This window comes from Pseudopipra pipra, chromosome 6, assembly GCF_036250125.1.
Source record: "Pseudopipra pipra isolate bDixPip1 chromosome 6, bDixPip1.hap1, whole genome shotgun sequence".
Lineage (NCBI taxonomy): Eukaryota > Metazoa > Chordata > Aves > Passeriformes > Pipridae > Pseudopipra > Pseudopipra pipra.
The window spans coordinates 32116849-32136001 of NC_087554.1; the positions used below are offsets into that span (position 1 = coordinate 32116849).

A 19153-nucleotide genomic window follows, 5' to 3' on the forward strand; every position below is an offset into this window, starting at 1 on the left:
TATTCTGCATAAACTGTGACGTTGCGGAGTATCAATCTGAATGGCTGGTGCTGTAGTCTCAGGCAGAAGGGCCAGCAGCTATTTTCAGAAAACTCCCAACGAGAGTTTTTTAAGGACATGACCTTAAAAATGCAGCAATTGAGGAAGTATGCATTGATGAAGCTTACATGTCCATTTAGAAAGATAACATGACATCTTTCTGTGGCTTCCAACTCTGTCTTAAAAGTATACAAAGTGGACAAAGTCTGCTTAAGTATTAGACATTTATACTTTAATTTAATATTGGTAAAGAGTGTACAGTCTGCATACTGCAGCAGGAACTGAAGTAGGTAAAAATACCTTTCCTCACAGATAATAAAAAAGAATATTTGATTGTCCCACCAATCACTGCTTCTAGGAGAGCCTGAGCACTAAAATGATTCCCAGGAATGTGAAGACATCAAATAATCTTTTGATCTCCCAACTACTTGGAGATGGCCTTTATTTCTTACTGCTTTGAGGGGAGTATCACAGTGAAGATGTTCTTGGAGGCTCTGTTGTTTTACAAAAGCTGCTGGGATGGAAAGATAAAATTTCATTTGAAAAATGAATCATACTGGGAACTTACAGTACTTTTCAACTATAGGTGGTATCAGATATGCTAAAGATACATGTTTTTATAGAATGAACATCTTCAAACAATATAAACTTGATATAACTCTTCAAGAAACTTGCATTTTAATAAGTAAAAAGAAATGTTGGAAAAATGCTTTGTGTAAAGAAATTAGGTGGCTTTTCTAATTTGCTTTACATTAAAAATTACATTATGTTAAGTCTACAGTAATGTTATGAACTTCTTCACTACATTTTTCAGTATACATTGAACAATGGTATCTAAGGACAAAGATGTGAATTCTGCATAGATGAAAAAATATATCCAAGGTCCACTTTCTGTTTAATTTATACAGCTAAAAATGATCTGGAGTAAATTATTTTTCAGTAGGTTACGTAACAACTTAGGTGTGAGAGAAACAAAAGCAAATGCAATAGTATTATTTTTTAATTGTTTCTTCCCATATTTTAGTTCTATTTATATTCTAATAAGGTCATGAAGACATCCAATTCATTACTCTTTTCTAAAACATGTCTAAAATACATCTTTATAAATTACTGTTTCAGGAGATAGGGTAAGGAGATGAGCTTATTGTTTTTTCCATCTGAATCCAAACTGGTTATGGAAACAGAGGACTAGCCTACCCATGGTTTGTGACATTAAACAGATCTGTAATTTACCCAACTTCAGTGTGATTTCTAGGTTGACAGTCATTGGGTCTTTTTGCTCTAGGGAAACTAGTAAGTACACACTGTGTTTTGGCATTTTCAGAGCTTTGTGGGGCAAATATAATTGAAGGAGTCCGTATCAGTCAGGAAAACCTGATGGACAAATGATTAAGATGATATAAATGTGCAGTATTTTAACAGTAATTGTTCTTTCACAGTAAGATAAAGTAGCAGCACAGATAACGTATCCTTTGCTGATTGTTGATTGTTCATGTACAAAGGTTTAAAACTATCAGCCACACTCAGCGCTTGTGTTCATCAGATGAAAATCTTCAAGTTCTGTAAAATTGCAGCAGTCTTCCTGTTTACCCGACATTTGTTCCCTCGCTTTACATGAGATGCTAATATAATTTTTTTGAACATGGACACTGAGCTTGCAGATTGAATTTTTTATCTGTGTAAAATACTCATCAATTAATAACGTCGCACAGAGGTATTTGACTTAGCTGACATAGTTTAGCATTAAAAAAATGCAATGGAAGTTCTTTGGTCTAATGTTGATCTGTGGTTAGGAGAGTTGATTCTTATTTTACTTTTAATTTGTTGCATATTAGAAGAACAAAATTAAAGCTTACTGGATCATTATTTAATCTTTTATCTGCGCATTTATGAAAAGATTGAAGGTATTCTATTGGATCTGCTTGCAACAGGCCTGGCATTGCAAACCCATGTAAGGGTGACAAAATGTTCAGCTGAAACTACTTCATCCTGACTTTGAATAGGAAGAAACTGGAGGGAGAGGATTGTGGGGGATTTGTTTTTGTTTTTCTCCTCTTGTTGGAAAGGTCACTGTTTGATTAATGATGCTGTCTCTTCTGTTCTTTCCTGATCAAGGACATGTTTCAATTTGAGGAGATGGTTCTCCATTTGATAAATGTCAGTATTTAAAGATCTGAAGATGTTTTAAACAGCCTTATGTTAGTAAACATAGTTTTCTGACCTAGGGAATAGTGGCCTTTTTAGTATAATTTATTTTACTAATTGCAAAAGTATTTTCTCAAAAGGAAAGGTTTTCCTTTTCTTTAAGATGATGTCCTTCACAAAATTCAGAGGCGTTTGTGCAGAACAGCTAATGCAAATTCTGACTAATGTGTACCTTTTTTTGCACCAATTCTCAAAGCATCAAGGCATCAAGGCAAGGGAAAGTGTAACCTTTACCCACATTTTGTATTTGGCACATGCCACTATCATGTTGGCATGTATCTGTAGATATTTTACTATTAATATCTGCTATGAAGTAGATTGCCTCACAGGACATGTGTGTTGTTGCTGTATGTTCCTTATGCCATGGACAAGAATGGTAATTTGTGGCTTACTCTAGTCTATACTAGATCATCTCTTCAAAGAAAAAAGCTCCTAATTGTACTATCAAAATGGAATAAAAGAAAGGATAATAGTTACTTAAACCTGTCTAGTCTGGTGATTCTTCCTGTCCCACATTTCAGTTTTATTATGGGTGAGGCATTTCCTATAGCTGCTTTGTAACAAAGATCATGAGGAAATTATCAGCGAGTGAGTAATCTAGACAGCTTCAAGCTGGCCCAGGTAATTGTCCAGCTGATAGCCTTTTTCATCTTATTTTATTCTGACTTTTAAAAAGCTGGTGCAATCACATAGGCTAAAGTAATGTTTTGGAGGCTCTCAGTCAAGGCAGATCTGGCTATGCTGTATGAATTCTTCTGTATAGTGTAATGTGGATTAGATAACTTCACTGGACTCATACTACTAAATATGTCAGATATTCGAACAGCACTTCTCACTTTTTGAAAAGGTGTTTTATGAGTTTTTAAAATATTTTACAAGTACATATTCATGCTAATCTAATTGTCAAAGCTGAAGGTGCAGAGGTATAATTTGTTTCAGATGTTCCACAGTAAACACTGACTGTGCTGTTATAAAAATATTGTTCTGAGTTAACACACAGGAAACATTGACAGGACAGAAGCTTATTTTCCAAGCAAAACCATCTTAAAAATACAAAAGAGAATGTGTGAGTCCATTTCATCCTAAAGTAAAGTGACTACTGGTGTAATTTGGATATTTGGAGCACGGGATATAGACACTGAGCTGTAGCTAATGAGTCCAGTTGCATCTTAATTGACTCCTGTAGAGTAATTTCTGTGTATTTGCACTGTGATCTTCATTCTCTGATTAGGGGGTGGTTAATGTGACACAAATGTAGAACCATGCTGGATAGTTATGTTTTGATGGCCACTGTCCCACCTGAACAGATGTTTCCAGAAAGCTGGGAAGCATCTAAGACATATGTGAGTGACTCTTTTAGAATCAGGTTGGGTCTGGTCAGGCTTACTGGTTGTGTCTCATCATACTTATATGAGAAAGCATTAGAACTGATTTTGTTTCACAAAAAGGATGACTCTCTCTTGACTATTTTTTTTATTTTTTTTTTTAATTTATTATGGAGGCAATTTATGACAAGTGTTTGGAGTATGCTTTTTTCTTTTTGAAACTAGTGTGCTTTAGGGTAATGGGAATGAACCACAAATGACCTCATAGCAATGGTATTGAAGTTGGAAGCTGATATTTCCTCAAGCAACTGCTTGAATGGCCAAAGGACTAATCTGGAAGATGTAACAGAATAGTGGACATGAATTCTTTGCAAAACAGATGTTAGAGTCTTAGGGCAAGGTGCTTGCCCTATTCTGGGTAGGAAAAAGAAAGGAAACCAGTAATACACTCATGTCCTTCCCCACATCCCTGCTCTTCTACAGTCTTATCTGCTGTTTCATTGTGGTGAGAACAGAGATGTAATCTGCTACTGTCATGCCCATTGAATGGTGGTTGTGCATACTTCCTTCCCTGAGTGTTGAGGCAGGAGTGCCAAGTTGCTGTGGAGAACCTACATCTATCTGTGAGTATGAGCTCATTTGCTTGGGTTAAGTGGGCCAAGCTCACTCACATTATGCAACTGTCTGTAGTAGGAGTATATATTCATATTTGTTATTAAGGTGTTACTGCTATCAAGAGGAAAAAGTCATGTAAATCACAATCAGGAAAAAGAACTCTCTGCTTTCTGCCTCTCCCAGTCTTTCTGGGCCTCTAGAAGGATGGCAGCTACTGACCTCAGAGCAGTTCCTTTGATTTCCTATGGATGCTGTGTCTCCTTTGGTGATGTGCTGCAAGTGTCATGTCACATCTTATACCCTCCCTCTGAAATTTGGCTCTGGGTGGTTTCTGCCATAGCATCAATCTCTGCAGTTCCATTCCAAGCCTAGTTTTGGTCAGGCTTTCTCTCTTTGTGACTCCTTTATCAGATGGAAAGTAGTTGTCCTATTAGACATAGCTGCTGATTGTATTTCCTTCTTTGACTTGCACAGGGGTCTGTTGCTTCCACTTCCTTCAGAGGACAATAGAGAGTAGTAGTGTATTATGTTCCAGTTTATTTGGATTTCTAAAGCGCTGCTGTGAAGGTGTGTTTGAATATGTAGCAGAATAGATATGTCTCTGCATTTGCCACCAGACTTTGAGATGCAAGTTTATTGGGGTTGTTTGAGAAGATGTGTTTGGTGTAGATAAGAACATCTCATTATGCCTGTGGACTTTCATTTGTCTTTTTTAAAACCAAAAAATACCTTGCTGTTTCAGTTATGTGGTCAGCTCTCTGTGCTGTTTCTTGTACTTAGTCTGTAAAATAATAAGCATGCAAGCAAGGAGTGCTGAGATGCTTGACATAACAGAAGTGATTTAGGATGATGTTGAGGAAACTCCTAGTGCAGATTCTGAGGGCTGTGCTTTTCCACTTCAATATTAGCATTGAAAATGTGAGCTTATAACATGTTCTTTATGTTTGCTCTTTTAGGACTGGTGGGTCTTAAATCTGCCAGACACTTTCCTCTTCATCTCTATCCTCTGCAATATCTTGCAAACACTTCTAAATTGATTTTCACGTCAGTGGCATCAGAAAGTGATGCTTACTGTGCAGCACTGAGCAGCAAGATGTTTGTGCAAGTTAGAAAATGACAAGAAATTATTCCTTCAAAAGGGAGCTGAGTCTGCCATGTTGAACAAATATATAAACCACAACAGGGGAAGAGTTTGCATCTGTGGAAGGGAGCTGTGGTTGGCATGGCATGGCATGAAACTGTTTTTAAGGTTTGACTAACTTGGCTAAGAGGCTATTAAGTAAGATGTATGGTTAAGAAAAAGGGATTGGCTATCCAAAGAGCTTCTTTTGGCTGTACAAGAACTTGGTCAAGGTAATTGTATAACCTTGAGAAGAATGGAGAGGGAACCTGGGAGCTGTCTGATTGTTTTTTGGCCAGCTGGCATGAAGGCAAAGCATCTGGCTTTAAGCAATTTTATTTTAGGGCTTCTGAGCAACTAGTCTGTTGAGGAAACAGGCTTTGGACTTTGATAGAAATAAGTATAATAGTAGCAGAAGTCTGTTTAGGTTAGCACAGCACGTTTTTTGCTATTAGATTTTAACAATGCATGTAGATGTATGTGCTTTCTAAAAATAAAATTATATATATATTAACTTGCTGCTTGGTTATATTTTAAAATGAAAAATGTATGCCTATACTTGTTCTGTCCATATCTGCTTTTGAGTGTGCTAGGTACATGAATATTTGGGAGATTTCAGCTATATAGTGAGATGGGTGAAAATGTATATTTTACTCTTAAGTATGCTCATTTGAAAAATAAATACACTTGATGTGTAACTGCCTTTAAGGTCTTTTTCCTTTGGGAATGAGGTTTAAGTATTTTCTGTACTTTTCAATAGGAGAATGTATCTGTCTGGCTAACACCAGGAGAAGGGTACACACCTGAACCCACGGAATTTCATCTCCTAAATGAAATAGACATTAAGCTTCAAGCACTACTATCTGATGGGGATTTTTCTGCAATTTCCAGCTCTTTCTCAAAACCTCCAAGCCAGATTTATCAGGTAGGTTACAGAACAGAGCTTATGCTGCAGTTTTTTTGTTTGAAGTGTGCGTTGAGATCAATACAGCATATGTCTGTCTGTATTTGTATCTTTTGCATTTTTCTTTAGTGTCTTCTGTTTGTTCTCCCAGTATATGTGATAAGGAATGAAGTGAAAAATTTTGGCTATGGAAAAATAATTTGTTGCTATTTTGAGTGGTATGTAATTCAAGGACTGTCTTGTTTTCAACATTTTTGATTCCACACTTTTAAAACTTTTTTTTTTTTAAGGGGTTGGTAACAGACACTTTTAGCTGCATGAGGGTCCCAGTGGTTTTTTTCAACATAGTAACAAATGATAGTTCATCTTTGGGAATAAGAATTAGGTTTCTTCTTATCTCAGGATTCCAAAACTGCTTCTTCACTTGTGATCAGAAAGATAAAGCAATGACTGTAGAAAATAGATTGGAATCGTATGCCCCTTGTTTTTAGTGGCCTTCATCTTTTTCCCTTGCCAACAATATTAAGAACCCATGAAGATTAAGAATCAAGGTCTCAGCCTTGGGAAGTGATTGTTTGAATTTTGTGCTTAGAAGACTCCAGTTTATCCCATGCCCCAGTAGTATTGCCTCTACTATAATGGGGCATAAAATAAAAAAACATAATTCTTATTTTGCACAAAGCTTGTTTACTTCTGTAGTATTTACATTCTATGGCCAGAACTGGTATATCAGAGACAGTTACCAGTGTATGAGAAACATTTATTTAAAAGGCTGAAATAGCTGTGGGGGGTTTTTTTCCCCTCTTTTTCTAAGGTCACTTTAATGTAATTTTTGTATTGGCTTATTTCTGAACATGAGGCTTTGTTTTACCTCTAGTGGTATCTTCTGTAGCTCAGTTCTAGAGGAGTAACATTTTGATGTTGATCATTTACCAACTGGGATTTAATATGTGAAAGAGCACTTCCCTCTAGTTGGTAGTGGCTTATGCAAATGCAGTTGTTACCCAGTAACTTCAGTTTCATGGACCTGAGCTTGCCAATGATTGCCTGATCTTGTGTTCAGTGTTATGAGACATCAGCTTGAAGTTAATGCAACTGCCTGTGATAATGAACTCTCTGCTTGGGAATGTTTGTTCAAGTGGTTGTTGTTGCTTTCTTTTAGGTAATAGCTCAGAAGTATTTGAATAGAAAGTGGCATTTAGGTGTATGCTGATTGAACAGTAAAGTATTATCTTTTTTGAATAATATTAAACCTAAAAACCAAAAAGAGGTGGTTAATTCCTTACGATACCTTTCATTCGTGAAAAGCAGTTGCCCTTCAACTTTGTTTTGCAGCATGTAAAAGGGATTTTCATTTCGAATTTTAGAAGTAATTAAAACAGAATTAGCTTAGAGTTGCATATTATAAAGCTGCACGTTCTTTTCTTCCAAGAATTGCACTAGATACAACTTTCAAAATGGAAACAGTTAATCACCACTGCCTCAGTGAGAGACCTGCTTTCTGACACTGATGGATGCTTTGACAGGATATAGGAACTATGCTGTGACTCTGAAATCTTTAATAAATGGCATTAATTGTAAAGAAACAATAATTTCTGTTTGCTTGATTGTGTTAAAAGGTAAGGTAATCAACATTGTATTGCCTTGAGGAGTTCTTTCGTACATGTTTGGGATTTTTTATCCAAAAAATATTCCCTTTTTCAGTTATGGAAGTAGACTATAGTTAACAGTTTAAAACTAAATAAGTACTCAAAATTATTAAAAACTTTAGAATATACACTAATTTTTCAATTAATGAACTCTGATAGCCTATGCTCTTTGCCTCCACCAAAGCAAATGAGTTTCATGGGTATATCTGTTTCAGGGCATGGTTAGAAGCAGGTTGATAAGCTGATCAGCCAGTTTTATGTCTCAGGAAGATTGTATGACACTAATATATTTCATTAAGAGGGATTTTGTTATTATTTATTTATAGAATTTTGGAGAATAGGGAACGCAATGAATAATTTTAGACATTTCAAATACTCTTGCATTATGTTTGTTACAGCTTTGTCTGTTGCTAAGTACTTGTATTTTGTCTTGTGTAAACATATTTAACACTTATTATCTACAGATCTAAAAATCATATGAGGTAATCTCAAATGGACTTTCACTATGTACATGTGCTATATAATTGAAACGTAAAATAATGAAGGATTGAAAAATTTGAAGTATTTGAAACATAGACAATAAAATGTTTTCCTTGATATAATACTTTCTGCATTTATTCTATCTTGAGAAAAATACAAAAATATTACTAAGTGAGAAAAGCCTTAACTTTACTTATATTGTGTGAATTCTGATCAGTTACTATTCAGGGATGAGAGAAATGAAACTGTGACAACTACTTCTGTGAAAGCAGCAGGTTAATATTCCATAGTAGTCAAATATTCATATAGATTATTAGGAATAATTATGAAAGCAATACAGAATGAAACAGAAAATGTGACTGTCTGTTATTGGAAAATTTACTGTCATTGGAGTACTGCCAACTATTGCTGACCATAAGTAAGATTTGTACTGTGTTAAGTTTATTTTCAAGCAGCTAATAGTTTGATTTAAATGTCAGAACTCATAGATTTGCTAGATGTTTAGAAGTTGTTTACAGATATGGTCTCTTGTATATTGTAGTTGAGAAATTTTGTGTTGAATGTTGAATTGCAAAGGTTGTTTTTCTTTCCAGTTAGACATGCTACTTGGAATTATTTTCCTTGTGTGTGTCTATTAAGATTCCTTGAGCTGCTTCTGAAAATAAGAACAGATAGAGTATGTTTTTATTATATGGCTGCTGATTGTTCTTTGGTTTGAATTGACTATAAAGTTGGGTGGAGGGTATTTTGCTTGGTTTTTTCCCCTCTGCTGTTATTTGTATCCCTTGAATTCTTCTACAGAATCTTTGGTTTGCAAGAGAAAGCTCCGTTTTTTTCCAATCACAACATAACTGCAGTTTTGCCAATACTTGTCGATCTTAATGAACTGAGTTACATGTAATATCAAACCTTGAATGTATTTGGGACTTCCAGGTCCAATTCAAAACTACTGAAGGATGTGAGACTGTGTAATCTGGATCTTTAATAATGGTTGGACAACTAACTACAGCTTACAGAGAGAGGATTATTTCTCATTTACCGTGATATCTAGTAAACAAAAACTATCATCATTTCAGCTCAATTCTTCCTTTCCTTTCTGGCTTAATTCTGATCCCAGTATGGTTAATAAGATCAAGCTTTGAATCAGTCATTCTGTCTCCCCTAGTCTCAGTGCATTTTTATTGTTGTGGTAGAAATTAAGCATCAAAGTAATAGTGCTGGAGACTAAGAAATTCCTCTTAAAATGCAAAGGGGAAGAATTTGTTTACTGAAATATGTCCAGCCTGATATTTAGCTATTGTATTTGAAAACGTGCATAATGAAAATTATGCGTATGCAGAATTTGACATTGACACATTTCTGTGTTTCCTAGTAGAAATCAAAAGAACACCCATCTGGCTATGAAGCAGTATAAAGTCATGTGTTTAACTTCTATCTGTTCTTTCTTTTGTCAGGAGTCTCTGGTTTATGCCAACAGAAGCCTAGAAACAGTTCCAGGTGAAAAGGTTCTGCGGGACAATAAGGAAAAACGTGATCAACAGAATCGTCTGAAAGAAATAGATCATAAACTGGAATCTCTAGAGAGAAATCTTGTAAGTGTCCTATTTTTGTTGGATTTTTCTTCCCTCAGTCTGAAAACTTCGGAGTTTATCATTCCATCTGTCTTAAAATAAAGTCAAATTTTACAACCTTATGTCAATTTCTGGAGGAATCCCCAAAGAAATATGAAAGCAAGTTTCAAATAATTTTTCTTAATCTGGGTAATACATTTTTTAGTTGTAATGCGTGCTTACCATTAACGTAGTGTCTTTTAAAGTGAAAGATACTATTCTCCTCTCTTCTTCCCCTGAGGTGGATAGCATAAACATACTAGAAGGATTTTTTAATGTCTCATATACTTCGGTGTTCTTTGAAGGACCAAGTCTGATGGAAATGTTGTATACACTAAGTAATTATGGTAATCTTTCTTTATTATCATTAGATTGAAGTAAAAATAGTATTTTTTAATGGTTGTACATTGTAGAAATTTGTTTCTTGTTTGTAGCTGATTTTAGTGTTTTTCATGTAGTCATAAAAACATAAATATATGAGTTTGTTGCGTCAGATCAAAAATCCATCTACCCTAACTTTGGCTTGTGGAGGTCTTTATTCAGCAGTAGGTTTACTCTCTGCAATAATCAGAGTTAGGACAAGTACTGTTCCAGTTATCTTTTATCACCCTCAGAAAGGGATCCCCAGTGCAGATCAAAAGCTTTGTGATTCAGGTAGCAGCATAACTGCAGTGGTATAATCTCAATTACCGATAGCACTGTTGCTCTAGTTGCAAAAACTTCAACCACTCTACATAAGCAAAGTTTATTCTGGCAGTGCTGGAGTATATATGGAGTATGGGAACAAAGACTTCAGAAAAGGAAACAGTGATTGTTTTAGAGGCTGTTCACTTGTCTGTGTATGACTACAGTAAGGCAGCATATTTAATTCTTATCTGTTCACAGACCAAAACAACAGTAGAACTTTGTTTTAATACACTGCTCTATTATATTAAACAGTTAAAAGACGGGAGACAAGTAAATAGAGGAATTCTGTGAACTTCAGTATATTGAATAGGTTAATGGGTAAACAGATAAAATGTCTGTGTATTGTCATATTTTCCTAGCCATTGACCTTTATATCACTTTTTGTCACTACTGACCTTGTTCATGAGGCAAGCACAATCCGAGGAAGTGCGTCTGGGAATTGTATGATAGTCTACAGCAGGCCTGGGAAATGCAGTGGGCTGCTGACTCATTCAAATGTTTTGTATATAAATGGGTCAGTTCCAAGTCTTGGTTGGGTTATAGCAGTTTTGTTTGGTATCATATTACAGCAGACTCTTGCAACATACCACACATTTTTCCTTGACTAGATTGTGGGTATTTAAAGCTCTAAATTGATAGACTGTGATGCTGATTTACAATGTTTATAAATATAGAATGTTACCTGTACCGATGTGTAACTCATGGCCAGACTAGCCTTGCTGTGTGCTGTGCAGCACCTGGTAAGGCTTCTTCAGGGGGGCACACTGTGTCTTCTTAGCAGTTGCTGCTCTGTAGTATTACTGAGAGCATGGTATATGGATATTAAATATTTGTTTTAGGTCATTTGCAAGGTACTTTGGTAGTCAGTGCAAATAAAGTGTTCAAGTCTAAAAGAAAGTAGTTTTTTCCTTCTAATACAGTACAGTAAAATATATTAAAAATGTACACTTTTTTCTGTGAACAAAGAACAGCCTTAGAAGAGACTGCTTTTCTTTTTTTATTAAATGCAGCACACATAATTGAATAATTTTTTTCTTAAATCAGGTAACTTATGCAGTGTTGATGGGGCACCTTGTTTGTATACCAAAGTTATATTTTGGCAAAACTGCTCTCTGCTGGGAAACTGCATGATAAAAAGCTAAACTGAATGCTTAGCTTGATGAAGGGAGTACACATATGGCATGTTTCCAGAATAATTTAATGATTTCTGGAAATACTGTTTTTTATTCAATAGGTGGCACTCTTCACTGTATGTCAGAGAAGGAATGCGTAGGCATGGTTCTAGGGGATATTTTGACTGGTAAAAAAAGTTGTCATTCCTGCGTTATAAAATACAGGTTGTGAGAGATTGACTCTTTTGGCAAGAGTCCAGGTGTGCAGCTTTTAACATTGTTATTCTTCTATCTTTCTTTAAAATTCTCTATTTAAAATCCATGTTTTTCAAATTCACATTGCATTTCAATTTCTCCTTTGCTCTTTCCTCAACCACTATAATTTGCTGTGTAAAATTATAAATAAATTCTCTGCTCTGAGTAGAGAAGGTGGTTTGCCAGCAGTTTGGAATTCTGTTTCTGAATGCATGTTTATACTGGGCTTGATAGCTGTAAAACGCAGTATTTTACAAATTTAATGTCTGAGAGAGAACTTACATTAAGTATCCTTTAAAAAATCTCTCAGACAAAGTATTTGTTTTTGGTTTTGCTTCCTATGTGGAAATTGTGGAGAGTTTAACTAAGCAGAATTTAGCTCTGTGTTGGGGAATAACTTGCATTGTAGGTATAAAGGTAACTTTATTAGCATTTTTTTGTGTGTACAGTAGAATGCTATGTTTCTTCACTACTGCAAAATGAATTATTCAAATTTATTCATGTAATAGCAGTTTTACTCTGATCTTCTCTTCAAGGGGGAGGAATACATTCATCATACTTCTGAAGGAGGCTATTTAGTAGGTGTGGGCTTCTGAAATTATAACATTTATGGATTCTTCCACTACAGTTTACCTCATGTATGCTGTAAGACTAAGTCTGGGGGTGAACTCACAAAACAAAGCTGGAAGATAAAACCTTAACCTACTTTACATGCAATATAAACCCAGAAAATCTGCTAAATATTCTGCTTGAATTAATGAAACTAAGGGCTTTGGAATCTGAGTTCCTCCTTTATTTTGAAAAAAAATTGTCCCCAGTGAATTAATATACCAAAGAATGTATTGTATGCATTGTTGAAATACATTGTGAAATTTCAATCCAACTGAAATGTATCTGGTTTCTTGCTGAATTTCTTTCAGGTTTTAGTTTGACCTTAGTTCACTTGTTCTTCATTTGAAATCATGTCTGACTCTCTCTGCATTCTTTCATCTTTCAGTTTCCTGGAAACCATTGAGCTTATCTTTGTTTTGTGAATTGCATTGTTAACTGCTGCTTAAAAAAAAAGTTCAGCTGCCAAATGCCTGTTGCTGAGCATTAATGAAAAGAATTTTATATAGAAAGAATAATAAATGTAGTTTTTTTTCAATTGTGGCATCATCTAGTTGGCCACTTTTGATAATGCAGTGGCACGTTTGATGATGTATTGAGTTTCTTCATGGCAGACGGTAGGTTTAAATGCACCTCAAAGCAAGCTATTAAATAAGATAGCTTCACCTTTGCTGGCTATATGTGTGTTTATTTCTAATGTGTTACCCTGGAAGCTAATTATTTCCTGCCAAAAATCTGCCCACAGATGTCTGTTTTGGGGTTTTGGTTAAATATACAAGTTAAATTTACTTAAATGAAAATATTTCAAAGCATATTGAATATGCATATGATAGTGTGTATACATGCAGATATGTATAAATGATGCTACCTCTCAGCATGACCAAGATATTGATACCTACTTTAAAGAAAAATGTGTCCTCTTACCTGTAGTAAGTACTTTTAAAACAGGAACTAAATCTAGTTTGCCTAGTCTTAAATTTATCATCGGATGTCGGTACATCTGTAGGAATTATTTTTTCAGGTTCATGCTGTCTAGTGGCCAAACGCATTATGTGATTGCTAATTACTAAGGGTTTTTTTATATCAAATAGTATTAGTAAAATGCACATTCTGTTATCTGAACAGCTGAAATATGCAGGAACGTGAGCAACTGAGGTGGATAACGCAGAACAAAAATAGTAAATGTAACATTGCTGTCGAGAGCTTTGATTATCTGCAGGATCTTACTCCAAAAGGCACGATTCTTATCTTCTTGATGCACAATAATGTATATCTATGGGAAAACCTCAGGATAAAACTGATTATTGTTCGGTCCTGGAGAAAGTCCCATTAACCATTTTGTTTTTTACCCTGCATCAGGGTGATGAGGGGGTTTGTTGTTATACATAATTTTATTCCAGTTTTTTCCCTGAAACTGATTGAATTCAGTGTACCTGATCCTGAGTCTGTATTAGGCAACTTCCAGAAAAGGAGAATAATTTGTTCCATATTCCTTTTTTTCACCTTTTAAGGGAAGAAGAGGGCAAGATAAAGTCCTACTATATATTTGGAGAGCAATTTCTCAACTAGACAATACTGTAATGTGGTTTTGTATCACAGTGTCAGCAGAGATTAGTGGCTAATGCTTTTGAACATGGGAACATAGCCATATTTTTTAACTACTCTGTGCATTGGTAGTCCTTCTCAGTTCTTCCAGTATGTTTTGCAGTAGCATATAAGTAGCAAACATCTTTATTTTAATCCACATAGTATCATGTAGTGTCTGGTTTCTACATAAGCATGTGTTTATCCATAAAAGTAGAACTTGTTTAATAAAGCATTTTCGTAACACATATTTCATTGTGCCAAGTAAAGGGAAAAAGGACAACTTAACACAAATAAAGTTGAGATATGCTAGTTTCTATGTTATTCCTTTGAAAAGTATCTTCCAGGTGCTAAGGTTGCTTACCAAGCTGTTGCCAAGCTTCAAACAGGTATCTAGTTTATTCAAAGTTTTACAAGAATTCATTCTGATTATGTGATTGTACAGAGTTGTTTCAGAACGAAATGCAGTAGCATTTCCACCTGGGAGAAAATATCATTATTAAAATCTTATTTTCTTCATTTAACAGATACTACATACATGAAGAGAGCAATAAAATTAACAGCAGATTGACAAAATGTTAATATTTCACCCATATGATTGAAATAAATTTCCTATGTATTGATTGTCTTTCACAGTACTGTGGATAAGAATGAAGCGGCCACTAAGAGTATTTGTAATAAATTATTTGAAAACTGTGAGTTACACTAAGACTTAATATTATTCAATAATTTTTGTATAAATGTTAAATTTTAAAGCTAATTTATACTAAAATATTTATCAGTTAAATCTTAATGGTGCTTCTGGTTTATATGGAAAATTATGAAGATAATATTTACATAGATGAAGATGAAGATAAATTTTACGTGGATGCTGAAAATTAATGCAGCCTATTAAATGAACTGCATCCCTATGATGATGATAAGCAACATTGCCAGTTGCATCATAAATATTAATTATGGGTTGATACTGTATATGAGAAATTATTGCTGGAATTTGATACCTGCAGGTGAGACCTGCTTTAAACATAACGGGTTTCTATGTAAGAATAGTCAAATTTTTCTTCATTTAATGTACTGATCCTCCTTCTCCCAAAATGTAATTTCCAGTTTAGGTGTCAAGTCTGCTATATTATGGTGTTTGACATCTTAAAATAACAAACAAACCATCTTTGGCTACCCACCCATCTCTAAATTTGTTTGATCATTGTTCGATCTCCCATTTTGTGTCTCCAGCATGACTTAAATTTGACTATAACTGCACTGCTTTCTTAATTTTCTTTATTTATAAATGGCATTCAATACCATCAAATAGATCATTATTGGAAATGTGCTTTTTCTTAGACGACGAAAGAGTTCACGAAAACCGATTTGTTTCTGTACTCTTGTGTTATTCGTTCAGTGTATCTTTGTCACACCCTCTGTCCTCTCTGACCTCAACAAATATAACAGTATCCTTGTATTTGCCTATTACTTTTTGTATTACTTTTTGTTACTATGTCATCTATTTATCTGCCCCTGACCTCTTTCATCATGTATAAACTGGGTTCCATGTATCCACTTGCAAATCTCTTTTCCATTCCTTCTTAACTCCCCTTTAAAAGGTCATCTTTAGTTCATGGTTTCAAAGCAGGACAACGTCTTTCATCCAGTGGCTCTATATTTAAATAATTTCATATTGCTCTACTTCCCCCAGAAGGGAAGCCTTCTGGTTTAAGACATTCAAGCATGTTGATCACTGGAGTTTCAATGTTTTCCAAGTACTTGACTATGTGTGTAATTGTAGCTTTTGTATGGATATACTTACAGGTTTGTTTGGAATTTTCATTACTCCTTTCTCTTCCAGTGTTTGTACAACATGTAGCATCACAGTTCAATGCAGTAACTATAGTTTCTAGCTGCAGTGATATTAAAGTAATGCTTAACAATTTTTCTGGTTAGTAAAGGTATTGACAGCATAAAATTTTCATCATTGAAGTGTTCATGTCCTTCTGAGGCAAGGAGAAGGCGTTTACTTGTTACACATCTCTACTGGCAAATGCAGGAGTTCCTCATTCCTTTCTGCCAGTTAGCACTATGCTTTAATCCCTGTAGGAAAGAAGCATTGTTTTTGTTGGTCTTCTTGCACCCTGTGCTCTAAGAGAAATAGTCAGGAAAAAGCCTCTGTTTCTCCCCAAATGTTGTTGGGAAAGGCTGTTTCTGCTTTGCCATAGGATGTCCCATGCAAAATGAGAAACGAAAAACAGCACTGCTCTGGAGGAAACCTTCTCCAGCATGTGCTTAGGTGTAATTTATCCTTTGTGGGTAATTAGCATCTTGATCTTTTGATAAGTTTCCTGAGGTGTCAACAGCAGTATTTCTAGCATGGTTGCAATAATTTTATTTTCAGAAATAGTGTAATCCTGTTTACAGAGTCAAACGGTTGGAGAAAAGCTTTGAAAGTTTTTTCTCATTGATCTGAATAGTCTTATTTTTTATCTAGTTATGCTGCACAGTGCAGACCAATATCAGAAATACTTAGGAGGTTGGGATGTCCCTTTTCCAGAAAATCTTCACTTAAAATATTCCCTCTCATTAGGAATCTGAAGAGCTAAGGGCATATAAACTTCTGATGAAAAAAATACCTAGATACCTAACATTCTGCTATTTGTACTGGTTGCCAGTTTGGCAGAGTTGGGCACCTCGTGGGCTGTCTCATGCCTAAGTCTGTTTTTTGATTCCTGGACTGAGTATTCCTTTTTCTATGGCCCCATTTGCTACACATGCTCAGAGCGTGACAATACATCCAAGCAGCTGTAGGTATAAAGCATATTACCATGCATTATCAAGATTATGTCTATTTTCTTTCAGAAACACAACCTGGGAAGTTAGCATCTTAGAGTAGTTCTCCACTTTCACCTTCAATAAATTTATTTCAGTGGCTTTATCTCCATTTTGCTTCAGAGTCACCTAGCCCCTACATAATTATTTTTCTAAGATTTAGAGGACGAAGGACATCATCTCTCCAATGATGAACTAAGATATTCATCCAGGAACAAAGTATTCAGAGCCAAACCAGTATAAATTAGAAGGACAATATTTCTGTAGCCTGGTGATGGGTGGAATGCTTCTCTGAAAGAAAAGCAGATAATAATCTGAGCACTGCTTGTACAGACTTGGATTCTCTCATGCAAAATGTATAAACAGATTGTTGTGTAGGGCCTGGGACCTTCCTTTTTTGCAGATGACAGTCTCATCATTGATCTAGATTAATGGTTTCTAACACAATGAATATTTCATTTTCCTAGTGCTTCATTTCAGGGCTTTGGTGAAAAGAGTTTTTATTCGGACTTGCCTGCGTCCTTGCCATCAAGATCTCCGCTCGTAAAAAGGGGAAGTAGGTTGAGACTTGGAAATCACTTTCTGGACTTGTACTTTTGTAACTATGCAGGGCAAATGTATGTAAGATGCACAGCCACACACTTTGTGATAAATCCTCCAAATCTTAAAGAAGCATGGTTGTAGGATCTTCTCTTTGGCTCTTTTTTCTGTTGTCTGGTTTAGTTTTGGGTTTCATTTCTCTTTAAAGCACAGTGCTAATAACACCAAGGTCATGGGTTTGATCCCCGTACGGGCAATTCACATAAGAGTTGGACTTAATGATCCTTGTGAGTCCCTTCCAACTCAGAATATTCTTTGTGATTCTGTGTGATTCCCCTCATTATTTCTTTGGCACTGTTCTGCTTACAAATATTGAGAAATATACATTGGTACATAATACTGCATGATAATGACCATTCTATATATGTTCTAGACTACTTATTTATGGAGATATGCTTTCTAAATGGTGTGTTACCTTTAGTTTCAACTATTCAGGTAGTACCAAAAAGAAGTCCATTATAATAAGTTGATGTTGGAAGACAGAAGATACTGACTGGACTTTGTAAGAAATGCTTTCCTCTGCTTCTTAATATGATCCATTTTTAGTTTTCTCTTCTGCCAATTACGCTTAGGAGTGGATAGGTTTATTTGAATTCCTTCCATAGAAGAAGTCCCACGCTTCTAAATTATTCCATTAGGAGTACTTCCACTATATCTTCACAAACTTGGGTTTTTTTCCTCCTTTATAATATAGTGTAGTTAGTATAATATAATAGTGTAGTTAATTATCCAAATGCAAAAACTAGTCAAAATTAAACACACCTCCATACTAATAATCTCCCTTTGTATGCTCTCTGTCACTTCCCTTTTTTTGGAACACCTTGCTATTCCTTATGCGGTTGTCTTAATTTTCTGACATGCAGGAAACTCCCCATCCCTTTCTGGTGGGATCTAGTCTTTGTTTATATCATATAGTCTTTGCTGCCTAGACTACTGATGATCTTTGTTTAAAGAGTATATATTTTTCTTTCGATTGTATTTATCTTCTCTAGTGCCTTAATTGCAAAGTAGTGTAATTATACTGTGGGAGGTGTATGTGTGTGTGTGTGCATGTATACATATTGAACACTAAACAATATTTATTGCTAAGAAGAGTATTTTACTCTAAATGTTTTGAATAGTTTCACTCTTTGGGATGTTAGCTGAAAAGAGATTAAAACTGGATAACTGCTTCTACAAACATGAACATGTGGTTGTACCAGACCTTTTTTCTTCCTAGCTGCTTTTCTTTCTGTAAATCAAAGCCTTCCTTCAAAGAAATATCAAGGAAGAGTGGTGTCTCTCAGCAGGGAGTCTTCATTCTGCAGGAAACAAACATTTTGTGCCTGTCCTCTGCTATTGGCTTAAGTGTAGTAGAAGCTTATTAAAAGTGTGCTGGAAGCTCCTGGTTTGTGAAGAGCAGCCTACAGGACTTGGCCTTTTTTGTTGAAGCCATGTGTATTACTTTCTCAGTTTGATTGCATATAAATATAACACACAATAGAAGTTTTTGAATTTATCGTATATTCAACAGGTATATCTGTGTAATTGGAAAAGTATTAA

General features: G+C 35.3%; 1 protein-coding gene across 12 annotated transcripts in view; it reads left to right on the top strand.

Annotated features, from left to right (window-relative positions):
- Positions 1 to 19153, top strand: part of FSIP1 (fibrous sheath interacting protein 1) — a 96351-nt gene that overhangs the window by 13261 nt on the left and 63937 nt on the right. For all 12 annotated transcript variants that reach the window (XR_010431340.1, XR_010431341.1, XM_064658426.1 and 9 more), the window contains 2 exons: positions 6065 to 6229; positions 9792 to 9929. Coding sequence is in view for 10 of the 12 variants with exons in the window: in XM_064658426.1 (XP_064514496.1) it covers positions 6065 to 6229; positions 9792 to 9929 (303 nt within the window). In the remaining 2 variants the exon portion in view is untranslated. The remainder of the gene's footprint in view (positions 1 to 6064; positions 6230 to 9791; positions 9930 to 19153) is intronic.